The sequence below is a fragment of the Ctenocephalides felis genome, unplaced genomic scaffold, assembly GCF_003426905.1.
Source record: "Ctenocephalides felis isolate EL2017-DRISC unplaced genomic scaffold, ASM342690v1 CF-g0.4_SCAFFOLD_01886, whole genome shotgun sequence".
NCBI classification, from domain to species: domain Eukaryota; kingdom Metazoa; phylum Arthropoda; class Insecta; order Siphonaptera; family Pulicidae; genus Ctenocephalides; species Ctenocephalides felis.
In genome coordinates, this window is record NW_020538040.1 from 129,963,186 (window position 1) to 129,977,238 (window position 14,053).

Here is a 14,053-nt window from a genome sequence, read left to right on the forward strand (position 1 = left end):
AAAATTTGTCTGACTCTAAAGCTGTTTACGTTTCATGACAAGCCAGAGTGGATTACGAATCTTCTATTTCACTTATATAATAAAAAAATCAAGTGAAATAATCTCAAAATAATTAATAATGTACTTATATATAAATAATATACTTATGATTTATATTATTTATATACAATAAAATATTTCATTAATTATTTAAAACCCTTTCCACTCACTGATTCCGAGATTTATATGAATTTTGCAGCCAGAGCGGCGGCATCCTAGTGGAAAGGGTCAATACAATTCATTCTTGAATTATTTTCATAGTAATATATATTAATATTGTTCAATTAAGTAATATATTTATATATGTAAACAATTTATATAATTATTATATTTAATATATATAACTATATATATATATATATATATATATATATATATTATTAATAATAAATTATTTATATTATTATTAATTATTCCAGTAAGTAATATATAATTAATTGGAGCTAATCTAATAAAACTTTCGAAAAATAGCAAACTTTTCGATACCGTTTAATGGCGTTCAGTTCTATTTGCGATAGAACTATTTTGTTATAATTTATTTTTGTTAATCAAGAGCCTCATATATATGGCAAAAAAAAAAAAAACTAAAAAAAAGTTTATAACCTCATTACCTGTGTATGTCATTAAAATTACCATTTTCAACCAAAATCTTTTATGATACTCACATAAATAATCTTAATTATCTTAGAGATGGTGTCCGTAGTACTCGGCCGGATAGTGCGCGTAACCCTGGTGGAAGGCGGCCGGGTCGCCCGCCGGTGCATCATCTGCGCCTGGCCGTCCATCATGTAACCCATGGACCCGTCGGGACTGTACGCGCCGCTGGGACCTGCGTGCGGAGAGAACACTGCAATGATCAGACTGGTTAAGAAGTGCTCCGAGGAATCATTACTGAGGGGGGGACGATTGCGATGTCACACTCGAAATAATAATAGATACATACTGAATTGACTAGACTGGTGTACTTTGAACTATCCTTCTAAAGTAACTGATTAAATACTTTAACTAGTCGTGCATCGCAGCATGCCTTAAAGCAAATTTCTGGAACTTTCTGTTTAAATTTAAAAAACCTTTAAAATTTTTAAAGGCAAATTGCTGGAACTTTCTGTTAAATTTGAAAAAAATTTTTTGAAAATTTTGAAAAAAAAAGAAATTTTTGAAAATTTTGAAATATTTGAAAAAAAATGACTTTTTTGAAAAATTTGAATTTTTAACTTCCCGTAGGGTTGGTTATAGTAATCGCAAAAAAAAATCGAAAATGAAAATTTTTATATATCTTTACGTTTCAAAACCTTCTGAACATTTGGCATACCTTAGAAAAAATGGATGTATGTGTGTGTGCGGATACAAATTGATTGATTTGTTTCTTCATTAGTGTAAATTTAAATTTTTATCATTGTATTTGTGTATAAATATAATGTATATTAATATGATCATCAAAATGTTGGCAAATGAATTGCTATAACTTTTTTGAATACATTTAAATTTTCGTAAAGCTTAATTTAAGAATTCTTTTTCAAACTATTTCTTACTAGAATAAATAATATCAATAATATCATAATTTTCAGTGTGACATCGCAATTGTAGAGTGAAATCACAAAATCATACAATCGACGTGATTGCACTCAGATTTATAGAGATGCTATATTAGCAAAAAGTAATAACTATAAGTAAAAAGTAATAATAAAATTTGTTACTATTAATTACATAATCAAATAATTATTAATAACTGGAGTACTCTAATCATTTTGTATTCATAAATTTAGACATTAAATAAAATTAGAATAACTATATTACTATAACTATGATTATTATACTAACAACAACTAAACTCACTACAATTCATTACATTTACTATAATTTGCATGCTTTTAATTAGTTGGTTTCATATTATATGTTGATATATAAATCACAGGGTTTGAATAATGATAAATGAAGTTTTGTTTTACACAATTTCTCAAATTGTTACATTTACTCGTTTTGAATCATTATTATCGCAAAGTTTATTATTACCATAGATTTAAAAAAAAGTGTAATTAGGTCTCAAATACGACCGCTTACCATAATTTCAATTAATTCTTTCCGCACTCTTTAGGGGCGCTACTAACTGTAGCAAGTAAATTTACCCCTAGGTTTAAGTCTAGCTAAAATTTATATGTAAATCAATAACATGAAAAAGATAAAGCTGATTATTTGAATAAATGAAAAGGAAACATATTTTCAACTAAATCACAAATATGTTTTCAAAAAAAATATATGTTAAAAAAATTGTTGAACATTACCCCCCCCCCCCCATTGATTACTATAACACATTTTGTTTAGATATAATATGCAAAGAAAAAAATGAATAATAAGTTTCCATAAAGATCTGTGTTCTCACGTATATATTAATACACTAGATAAGTTTCCTAAAATTCGAAAAAAAAAATTTTTTTCAAAATAGAATATTAAACTGGTGAAGAAATACAAGAAATGTTAGTTTTATTGTACATAATAGATTTTCATATTTTGATTAACTCCAGAGACACCTATGTATGTACAGTGAAGTTATCCTGTATATATTTGGTTTTAGTTTTATCTATGTGAGGAAAGTTAAAGTGAAGATTCACACCACAGGTTCAGCATAAACAGACACAGAGGGCAGCATTACGAATGAATTTATAGAAACTGTGGTCTATATATAATATATTTTATTTATAATGAAATAGTAATAACACTATGTGCGATTATATTTATTATTTATAAAATGTACATAATATTTTAGTATTGAAAATGAAAAGGAAAGTATTGTAATTTATGATGTTGACTGTTCGGCAGCAGACGGAAGAGAGAGTTCCGACCCTAAAGCTTGCACTTTGGTTCTCGCGTAGTGTTGCCAACATGATGAGCCAAAGATAATGTTTAACTGTCAAATTGAGATGCGATGTAGGTTGCCAGGTCGCTACAGATCCATTCCCCCCCGGCGAAAAGTTTATCTTGAACTTCGGGCTGCCATCTTGAATTTTCTTGTAAATTTTTGTTGAGTTTTTTTTTTTTTAAGTTTTTATTTGATTAATTTTTGTTTGTTTGTGGCCGTGGCCGTTTTTGCTGGCGGTCGCCATGTTGTTTGGTGCATCGTTTGCTTGTGGCCGTGGCCGTTTTGTATGGCGGTTGCTGCCATGTTTGCTTGGTGCGTTGTTCGCTTGATTGTGGCCGTGTTGTATGGCGTTTGCCATGTTTGCTTGGAGCATTTGCTTGCTTGTGGCCGTTTTGTATGGCGGTTGCTGCCATGTTTGCTTGGTGCGTTGTTCGCTTGATTGTGGCCGTGTTGTATGGCGTTTGCCATGTTTGCTTGGAGCATTTGCTTGCTTGTGGCCGTTTTGTATGGCGGTTGCTGCCATGTTTGCTTGGTGCGTTGTTCGCTTGATTGTGGCCGTGTTGTATGGCGTTTGCCATGTTTGCTTGGTGCGTTGTTCGCTTGATTGTGGCCGTGTTGTATGGCGTTTGCCATGTTTGCTTGGTGCTCCCTGTCTGCTGCCGTGGTGGTTATAATCGACTCATTTTCCAGGTTAATGGGTGATTTATTGAGCACGTGTTGCTGTTGATCTCGATGTGCGTAGTCGGAGTCTCCATTGTAGGTACTAGAACGTTCTGTATTTCTTGCTCACTTGTAAATTATGCACATGTTTTACTTCCTTCTCACTTTATGCGTGTTTTTTATTCACTTTCGGGGTCACCAATTATAGAAACTGTGGTCTATATATATATATTTTATTTGTAATGAAATAGTAAGAACACTATGTGTGATTATATTTATTATTTATAAAATGTACATAATATTTTAGTATTGAAAATGAAAAGGTAAGTATTGTAATTTATGATGTTGACTGTTCGGCAGCAGACGGAAGAGAGAGTTCCGACCCTAAAGCTTGCACTTTGGTTCTCGCGTAGTGTTGCCAACATGATGAGCCAAAGATAATGTTTAACTGTCAAATTGAGATGCGATGTAGGTTGCCAGGTCGCTACAAATTATCGAGGTATCATTTTCGGAAATTAAGGATCCAATTCTCGGATAAAATATAAATTTTATTTTACTGGTCTCTTATGACAAATAATCGTATGAGTTGGTAGTCACAAACAGTCAAAAAGCTATGTCACAAACGTCAGAAAATTAACTTTAGTTAGACTTCACGAGTGTGTTATCAAAATGACAACAGAAAGTTGCACTTATGATAAAATTCTTATGACATTTATGCCATTTGGAGGTTAGGTTTTATGTGTGAAACGCTCGTTCAAACAGCAAAGACATGGCGTTTTGACAGTTCTTGAATGCCAACTAAACGATTATAGACCAGTAACACTACATTTATATTTTATCCGATAATTGGCCCTTAAAACCAGAACAACAATTTGTTTAATTATACTTTATGCATCCGACACGCTGTATAATTTTATATGCAAATATATTTTTATATAAAGTGGTTGCTTTATAAGAAAATAGTATGTCATGAATTGCTATTATTAAACGTTTCCATCTGAAATACGCGCAACAAAGAACAAAAAAGTTGATTTTTGCAACAATTGTAATCGATTTCAAATGGTATAATATATGACTTCATTGTATAAACAATGCTGCAAGATCAGACTGTAATGTAAGTGATTGTATTGTTTAAAATATATTTCACCATGAAATAATTTATAAAAAAATAAGTTATTTAATTAGGTAATTGGATAACTTATTCTAAAAAATATCAATTATGCCATGTATCGTTTAACAATGTAATTACATACATTTTGTAGCATTTATTATTTTTTTTGTTATTTCTGTATATTTGTTTATAACAATACATAAAATATTCTTATATTTTTATAAATTTTTCAAGTTAAATACTTACTGTATGAACTGTATGAACCAATATTGTAAAACTAATTGTAATTGTAATTGTATTGAACTAACAATGTAAAACTGTGACCTTTTAAAATTTATATATTATTATATTATTGTATATATTAAAATGAAAATTAGACGTTAACTTTAAATTATACTTGCATTGAAATAAAATATTGGTGTGAGATAAATAAAGTAATAAAATGATTTTTATCAACTTTTTAATAACATATGCAACCAATATGCAACTGATAATAGAAAGACAGCTAGAAATCAACATGCTCTGATTGCAGTTCTTTATATATAAGTGTGCTTCACTTAATAAAGAAAATAATTTATATATCAGTGAATATTAGATAGAGAATGGAACAATAAAAATTATTCAATGAATCTTTGAGTTTTATTTTATGTATCGCCTTAGAAAGACTTATTCATACATGTGATGTAATTTTCCTTTCTGATACGTCCCGACAGACAGGCAGAATTCCCAACAACATTGTTTATTCGAATACAGAACCTTAAAACAGCAAGCTAGTGTTTGATTGTTATTCAAATTAAGGAGTACGATCATTTAAATATATACAAGAAGTATTTACGTGGATATGCAAATAAATCCACAACGCCGACGTTCAAATTATATGTGGATATAATCCAGACGAATAAATATCATCCACGCATACATCCTTATGTACATACATGCGTTTTAATTGTGAAATAAATCAATGTAGCATATGGTTATATAAATTTGAGGAAAATTTTTTAAATCCTAATCAAACAAAAGTCGGTAGTAGTTTCGAGCAGCCTGATGTCTAGCAGTAGTGATATCGGTTTTTGCTTGGAAATAGAGATAGCAATAGGTTTCGAAGTGAAAATAGCTTTTATCCGGCATTGCTGCAATATCACCGACCGTAGGGTTGTCTTCTCTAATAAACCATGGGACCAATTTTCCGATAAGATAAAAACTAACATAACGTTGTTATGGCAACCGTTATGTTGCTATAACGTTACTATAAAGGCTTGGGCTACTTTCGCCGTAACATAACGTTATGTTAGTTAATCAATCTTTACATAAATTGGTAGTAAAACTGTTAAAAGCTATGCATTTACTGTGCAGCCAGGAATTTTATATATATAACCTAACTTACAAAACGCACAAACTTCAAGCACACAATGTTATGATTAGTGCATCTTTCTAATGTGCCCTTGATAACACGTACGAAAAATTAGATTTTATGTGCAAAACGCCTGATAGCACAGCAAATACATAGTATTTGACAGTTTTTACTACCAATTTATATGAAGGATCGTACCATAGCGTTGCCGTAACATTTCTATTTTATTGGAGAATTGGTTCCTATATCTCAGATAATAACGACAATTAATGGATGCTGGTAACACCGTTCTAACAATTAGTAATAAGCAATGCTCCCTAAAGATTATAGAACATGTAATAGTTTTGATTGCTGTAGTATTACAAACATAAAAAATCTTAATCAATTCACGTGTAAATTATATCCAAAATCAAAAAAGTGATAAGGCAGAATTAATATTATACAGATCAATTGCTGCCAGAGATTGAGAAATATCCAGATCTAGAAATTAAGTACACTCGTTAGCAGACAAAACATCTTTTGCTCGAACAATAAAATAATTTATTAAATCAAAATAGATTTCAATATTTCTTTAATTTCTTTCGGCCATTTGCAGTTTGCAAAATCCGTCAAATAGCATTTGAAGAGCGATCGAGACCACTAATAATGACTATAAGACGTCAACTGAATCCTCGCATGTCTTTATCGGATGCGAATCACGATGCTGTAAGTATAGAAGGAACATCGGATAAAAATAACATTCGGAACATCGAAAAGATTCCTAGATTAGTTCTTCATAGTAAGTTCTAGTTATAGTTTTCAACCCCGGGATGGTATCAAGCCCGTGGTCGTTTAGCCCCATTGGTTATTGCAATAAACGCACGGGCCATAAATCAGGACGAGGGTCAGTGCAAGGAACACTCGGGGTAAAAACATATACCTACCACCAACGCTAGGGGTGGAAAAACTTCGACATAGATTTCGGGCAAACAACATCGATACCATCCAACTGTTCCACACATACATACATATTTCGATACATTTTACACTATTTATTACACTATTTAATACTATATACATAAAAAAACATAAACTTCTCCTTCGGGAAGTTAATAATTTCGTTTTACAAACTCAGACGCCATCTTTGGGAATAAAATAATTAGATTATGTTAAGAGTCCTTTTAGTTGAATAATTGCATGAATACTAACTCAAATGACAAAATTCAAATAACATTGTTATCATAAGCGCAACATTTTATTATCACTTATAGCTGTGAAGTCAAACTAATGTTATATTTCGACGATTGCGCTATTTTGAGGATAGGATTTAATTTAAAGTTAATATTGTGTAAAACGCAAAAACGTAGCTTTTCGGCAGTTTGTGACTACTAACTTATACGATTTTTCAACAAAAGAGACCGGTAACATAACATAATTATTTCATCCCAGAATAGGCACCACAAACGACACAACAGGAGCAAAAATTTAAATAAAATTTCACATTTGCAAATAGTCTACATGAAAATTTGGGGTTTTAAGTGCAAATTTTAAGTTTAAAAATAAAATTCCTAATACATATTATTTTTTTTTTATAAAAATATGTGTCTTATTATTATTATTATTCGGTAATTTTTATTTATTCTCATTTCTGGCATTTTTTTTGTAATTTTTGTATTTGAATCTAGGCAGCTTATCAACGGACATACTCTGTTAATAATATGTAATTTTATATAATTTTATGTAATTTATGGATAGCCCAAATTTCTTCCGTAAATGGTCATTTTTTGCTCTTGTGAATTATGTTTACTCTATTGCATTATCCAACCTTATTGGAAATGTTAACGTATTAATGAAGAGTTATATATAAAGATATTTTGATAATAATAGATATTATATTAATGAAATAGTCAAATGAAATGTATATATATATAAAATATGAAAACTGTTTTTCATAATCTCTCATACCAGGCACCTCTGTCTGACTGAGATATGAAAATAATGTATATATATATAAATAAAATATATGTGCCAAAAAAAAATAATAATAATAATAATTTAACCGAATAAAAGCCGTTTGCATTTTGACTCTTTTTAACTATACTGTAAAAACATAATCAGCCACATCACAAAACAACACATATCAAACAAATTACAATGTAATTTTTCATTGTAGAATACTTTTTATTGCTAATTTTCTAAACCTTTTTTCTCATTGACAGGATAAAAATGGAGACATCATAGAGCAAAAGCGTCTAATGTTTTCTAAAATTTTTACTGGTTTTACGGAATTATAGGTAGATTATGTGATCAATGTATAAGTCGAGATACAGGACCAGAAAGTGTAAAAGCAGAAGTCCGTAAAGTAGAGACCTGGATCAGGGGTCCCGGGTTCGATTCCGCTTCGAAGAGCCTATTGTCAAGCAGTGGTGATAACGGTTTTCACTTGGAAATATAGATAGCAATATGTTTCCAAGTGAAAACAGCCCTGATACGGCATTGTTGCGCCAATAAACAACTACAAGTCATCACTATTACAATAATTGTAATAATAAAATTCATCACATATAGATGAGACAACTGTTTGGGTTGCCATCTATAATAAAACAAACGTAGTTTGTAAGAAATTCATCACAACGGCTCATAGAACCCACAAGTTCTGATCGCTGTTCAAACAAATGAATAAAAAAAGTAGAGGTAGTCCTAACACCATGAACCTGACTTCGGTCAGAGCCCCAATAATAATATATCATAAATCGGCAAATTTAAGCAAGATAACCATCTATCATTGACATTATCTATGTTCTCTGACCCAGATCGATGTACCTTATCGATGTATATCTGCAATATCGATACTTTGCTCCTTGCCTGCTCGTCATCCCTATCTACGAACTGCTCTTCCATATCCACAGACAGAGCGAACGATATATCACCAGTTCTTGGTGACAGCCCGTCTCGAACACGCAACGCCGAGGGATATGCCTTCCTTTCTTTTTACGCTAGAATTTTTGTTGATTTTATTCACAAAGTTGCGCAAAAAAAAAGAAACAGGTCACAGAATTTATAGAGAGTTAAAAAAGGAAAATTTTAATACCAAGACATTTTAATGTAGGTACTAGCAGTTTAATCGATTTTTGGAGAAGTTCATGATTTGGGCAGATAATCCGATGTGCTAATTTTATGTTTTCTTGACGTTTCTAGTAATTTTAAATCGAATTAGACCGAATTTGGAAATAATGTGTGTGTAATTTTTGTTGATTTTATTCACAAAGTTGCGCAAAAAAGAAACAGGTCACAGATTTAATAGAGAGATAAAAAAGAAAAAAAAAATCCCAAGTCATTTTAATGTAGATACTAGTAGTTTAATAGATTTTTAACATCCCACAGGAGAAGTTCATGTTTTCGACATAGAATCCGATTTGTTAATTTCATGTTTTCTCGACGTTTCTAGTGATCCTAAATCTCTTTGGTCTAAATCGAATTAGACCAAATTTGGAAAAAGTATGTGTGTATATGAGCCGATTTCAAAAATTTAAAATACATTTGGTGTAACTTGATAGGGATGGGTGTAGAACATATTTGTTCAAAAAATTCTGCCTTTTTCTTTATAAATAGCAGAAAAGTGTAAAAATTTTGGTCCACGTTTTAGCCAAAAATCCGGAATCGATTTCAAAAATTCAGTAATTGTTCGAAAGATATGGGCTGCGTATCGTGATGATTAGATTTTGGTGAAGATCGGCCGAGCCGGTTTAATAGTTGATTTTTTTTATAAAACTTTGTATAACGATAATCATACTAATTAACATACTAAAATATTAGAGGCTTATGATCAGCGGTTGAATCACGCCGCGCGTTTAGTGAATTCTAATCAGAATCTATGCAGAACATCTATTTACCTTTGTTTTACGTAAATCACTTTATATTATCTTACACAAGTATTTAAAACACGAGTTTAAATCTAACTTTATTTTACACTTGTATTATGATTTGAATATTTAACACTTTGAAATTTGTTTTATCTAGATAAAGTCTAACAATAAGGTTTATTTATATTTTGATTTCATAAAAACATTCATAAGAATAAACCAAATATTAATTATTGAACGACTTTTTGAAATTTCAATTTTTTATTATGAATCATATATTACGTCAGTATTAAATATAAATGTATATAATACATATCAAAACTACTTCGATCTTTTTTTTTCATTTATATTATTTTAACAAAGAATAAAACCAGACTTAAATAATTACGTCGATTTTGAAGATGACCACCAAAACAGTTTTCTTATCTCTTTGTGACGAATTATATTATTACAATTTTTGAAATAATGATGCATTTAACTGCTATCTTACTGCTGGCCATCAGGCTGCCCGATCCCTGTATCGAGTCTGGGACTTTCTATTAAAATATAATTGCTCTAACCACTAAACAAGGAAAAACCAACTTTGCCTTTTAAACATAATTTATTATGGTATAATATTAAATTGCAATTTTATTATTTTATTGCATTTTGCAATTTTTCATAATGTGCACAATGTATTTCACCAGACTGCTATCAGAATATTTTTATATAAAAATTAATACCCATAATTCATCTGCATTATGCGAGTCCTTAGTTTTAAAATATGTTTAATCGCGCGTTATAAATCCCGATCGGCGTTTTGTGAATTTCGATGAACAGTTATAAATATTTCTATTCGTAAATATAATGTAAATATAGGGATAATTGCAGCAAGGGCTTATACACACGCTGCCATGATAAAATCCATTAAAATAAATCAAATAATTACAAAATTTGAATTATGATTTGCTGCATCAGCGCGACTCATGAATAAAAATAATTCAATATTTGCTTACTCGAATATGTACTGTTAGATGGATATAAAACTACCGTGTGCAAATATTTGACAGTTGTAAATCACTATTTTAATTTTTTTCATTAAAATGAAACATAGTTGCAATGTTTTTAGGTAGGAAGTAAATTTTCATAATGCGCTTCACCGCTTTTATAATATCAGTAGTAAAAAGATAAAGGAAAATAATTTCATTAGTAAGTATTTGTGAAATGAATCTTATACTTGGAACTGTTTTACATTAAAAAAAACATCGGATATAAAATATAATACTTCATTTTAGAGGGTAACTGAAACTTTCTTACATTCTAACACAAAATTTGTAAAATTTATTAAATCTAAAAACGTCTAAAAATTCAAGAAGTCAGGAAAGCAGTAAAACTCTAATCAGTTGTAGAAGTCTGAAAACCTGTAAATAAGTCTAAAAGTCGAAAAAGGTCTGAAAAGTCTAAAAGTGTAAGAATATTTAAAACCGTTTAAAAATTTAAAAATATTTTAGAATGTCTAGATAAGCATAATAGTGTCTGCATTAGTATAAATACGTCCAAAAATGTCTAAAAACGTCCAAAATAAAATAAGAAATACTAAAATGATCGAATTGTAAGATCAGTAAAAATGTCTAAAACGACCAGAGTAACGTAAAAACATCTAAAAATGCAAAAACGTATCTAAAAATTCTTACAAGTGACGATACGACTAGATATGCCTAATTGTGTCTACATTGATAAATACGTCCAAAAATGACTAAAAACGATATGGATTTCTAGAACAATCAAATATTGTGTAAGATTGTGTAATATATTATGTAATTATTTATTGGCTACAGAATTGGGGCTTTGGCACATTGTAACCAAATAATTCGCAAAAATGTACTTTTCTTCGAGGTGAAAATTTCGATAGCCATTTTTTCAGGAAATCGCAATACATCAGTAATTCGCATTGCCAATTATACGCCAGTATGAATATATTCAAAAGCCATTACGGGACTTTTCATTTGCAAAATATGCCCAGATGGGTAAATGCGCGTATCCAATATTTATGCATTATTTGCGTTCTGTATCATGCCTGTCTGTCTTTCCATATATAATTTGTTCCATTTCCGCGGTGCCAGTATTGACGGCTGATATATCAGTGTTTGTTTTTATTGATATTTATTCGTGTCCCCGAAAGTGGGGCCGGAGCATACGCGAATTCTATGATATGCAAATAGAGAGCGTGGAAATGATTATAATTTCGACACTCGTTTTCGCCAATTGTTTTAATAGCTCCCGGATGGTGGGCCCTGGATGGATATTGTACTGGTAAAATAAAACGATTAGTTTTCAACTATTTATCTTCAACAAAGCTTCACCATTGAGGTTGCAAATCCATCAGAAATGAGGTGCTTTGGCATAGTGAGAAGTATAAACCTATAGAACTACATTACTGATCGCTGTTTTTCGAATTTTTGTACCTTTTGAGAAATTGCAGATAGACAATCTAGCAAACAATAAACACAAAAAACTTAAGCTTAATAAAAAAAAGATACACATGCTGCTCAAACATTTTGGGACGAATCTGCAGCACAACAGCCCAGTGTTATGGCAAGGCCATGTTACGCTCCAACTTCTAGACATTATGCTACTAAATTATACTGAATACTGTCAAAATGTCATTTATTTGCTGTGCAATCAGGCGTTTTACACATTAACTGCAATGTCACTCGTATGTTATGAAGCTAGGCAAAAAACGCTGTAATATATAAGATCTTTTTTTTTATATTTGTGCAGTTGCTAGGTTAGGTGACAACCTGAGAAAAACGCCTGACTGCACAGCAACCACATGGTTTTTGTCAATATTTTGAACAAATTAATATGGAAAGTTCTTCATAACCTGGCCTTGCCATAACATTGGTTTGTTATGCAACATAGTAAAATATTCTGTTAGAATCCTCAAAACTATATAATTTTTCCGTCCTGTACTCCCAATCAAATTTTCTTTCTAATAATGTTAATGTGTTCTTCTAACCATGCACATGAACATGCACTCTGTGAGTAAAATTAAATAATCCTAACCACAAATTAAAAACCCTCTTTATTTAAATACAAAAATGTAATATTCTAATAGTTCTAAATTTTAAAGCATGCTTCTAGTTTTAGAATTCTAAAAATTACCTGCTCGATTTGATTGGTCGATCATGGGCTGAACGATCCTGCGTCTAGCGTTAATAAACCTGCAAATAAAAATCTAGATTAGTATATACAAATATTATAAATATATTGATTTATAATAAATATATTGCTTTGCTACAGAGTAATTCAGACATGAGATTTTGACGATATATTTCAAATTGTATAGATTCTGGAAAAAAGTTAGTGTTAATTAGAAGCACCAACGTATAACTTCAAAATATTTTTTTATTGATTATATAAATTGTTAGGTTAATCATTGAGCATAAAAACTTTCTCTTGACCTCCAAGTACCTACTTGATTCGGCTTTGGACAACGTTATATCATGCAGTATTAATATACAGTTTTACTATATTTAAAGAGATTTTATGAAATTATACTTGAAGTATAATTTTTTATAACTTTCTGTACTATTGTTATATATTTAATAGAAGACTTATAAATAACCTCAAATTTGAGAAAAATAATTCATAAACTGATTTGTATGTATTATATATTGAAACTTATTTAAAAATTGTAATTCTTTGTCCGTTTAGTTTAAAGAATATATTTCTTTAAATTTGATAAATTTTTTGATTTTTCCAAACTGAAAGTGTCTTATTAATGAAATCGAGGAAGAGAAGTTTATGTTTTCACGATGAAATTATATTTTACGAATTTTATGTTCTGTTAATGTTCCAAGTCATTCTAAATCGTTTGAGACCATATTTGGAAAAATTATATATATTATATGTTATTATATTTCGTCGATGTTTTCTCAAAAATGGAAAAATCGATTCCAAAAATTTAATTCGACTAACTCGATTAGTTTTTCGAGACGATCGGTCGGACCGTTTGGTTGAAATAAGAAGGAATGTTCTTGTTTTCGTTCAAGAAATCTGAACGAATTTGGAAAATTCAAAAGCAGTCAAAAGAGATCATTCGAGCTGATTAGTTTTTGGCAAAGAGAAGGGTTGTTTCTTTGTAATTAAATTTTACAAATTATTTTTTGTCTGCGTTTTTAATGAAACTTATATTGGCGATAAAGTTTACG

At 30.3% G+C, this 14,053-nt stretch overlaps 1 protein-coding gene across 1 annotated transcript in view; it reads right to left on the reverse strand.

The window, feature by feature from the left end:
- Nucleotides 1–677: 677 nt before the first annotated feature.
- Nucleotides 678–14,053, reverse strand: part of LOC113375900 (homeobox protein homothorax-like) — a 575,379-nt gene continuing 562,003 nt past the window's right edge. Inside the window, exon 14 of the mRNA XM_026615844.1 lies at nucleotides 678–886. Within this exon, the coding sequence (XP_026471629.1) occupies nucleotides 678–886 (209 nt within the window). The remainder of the gene's footprint in view (nucleotides 887–14,053) is intronic.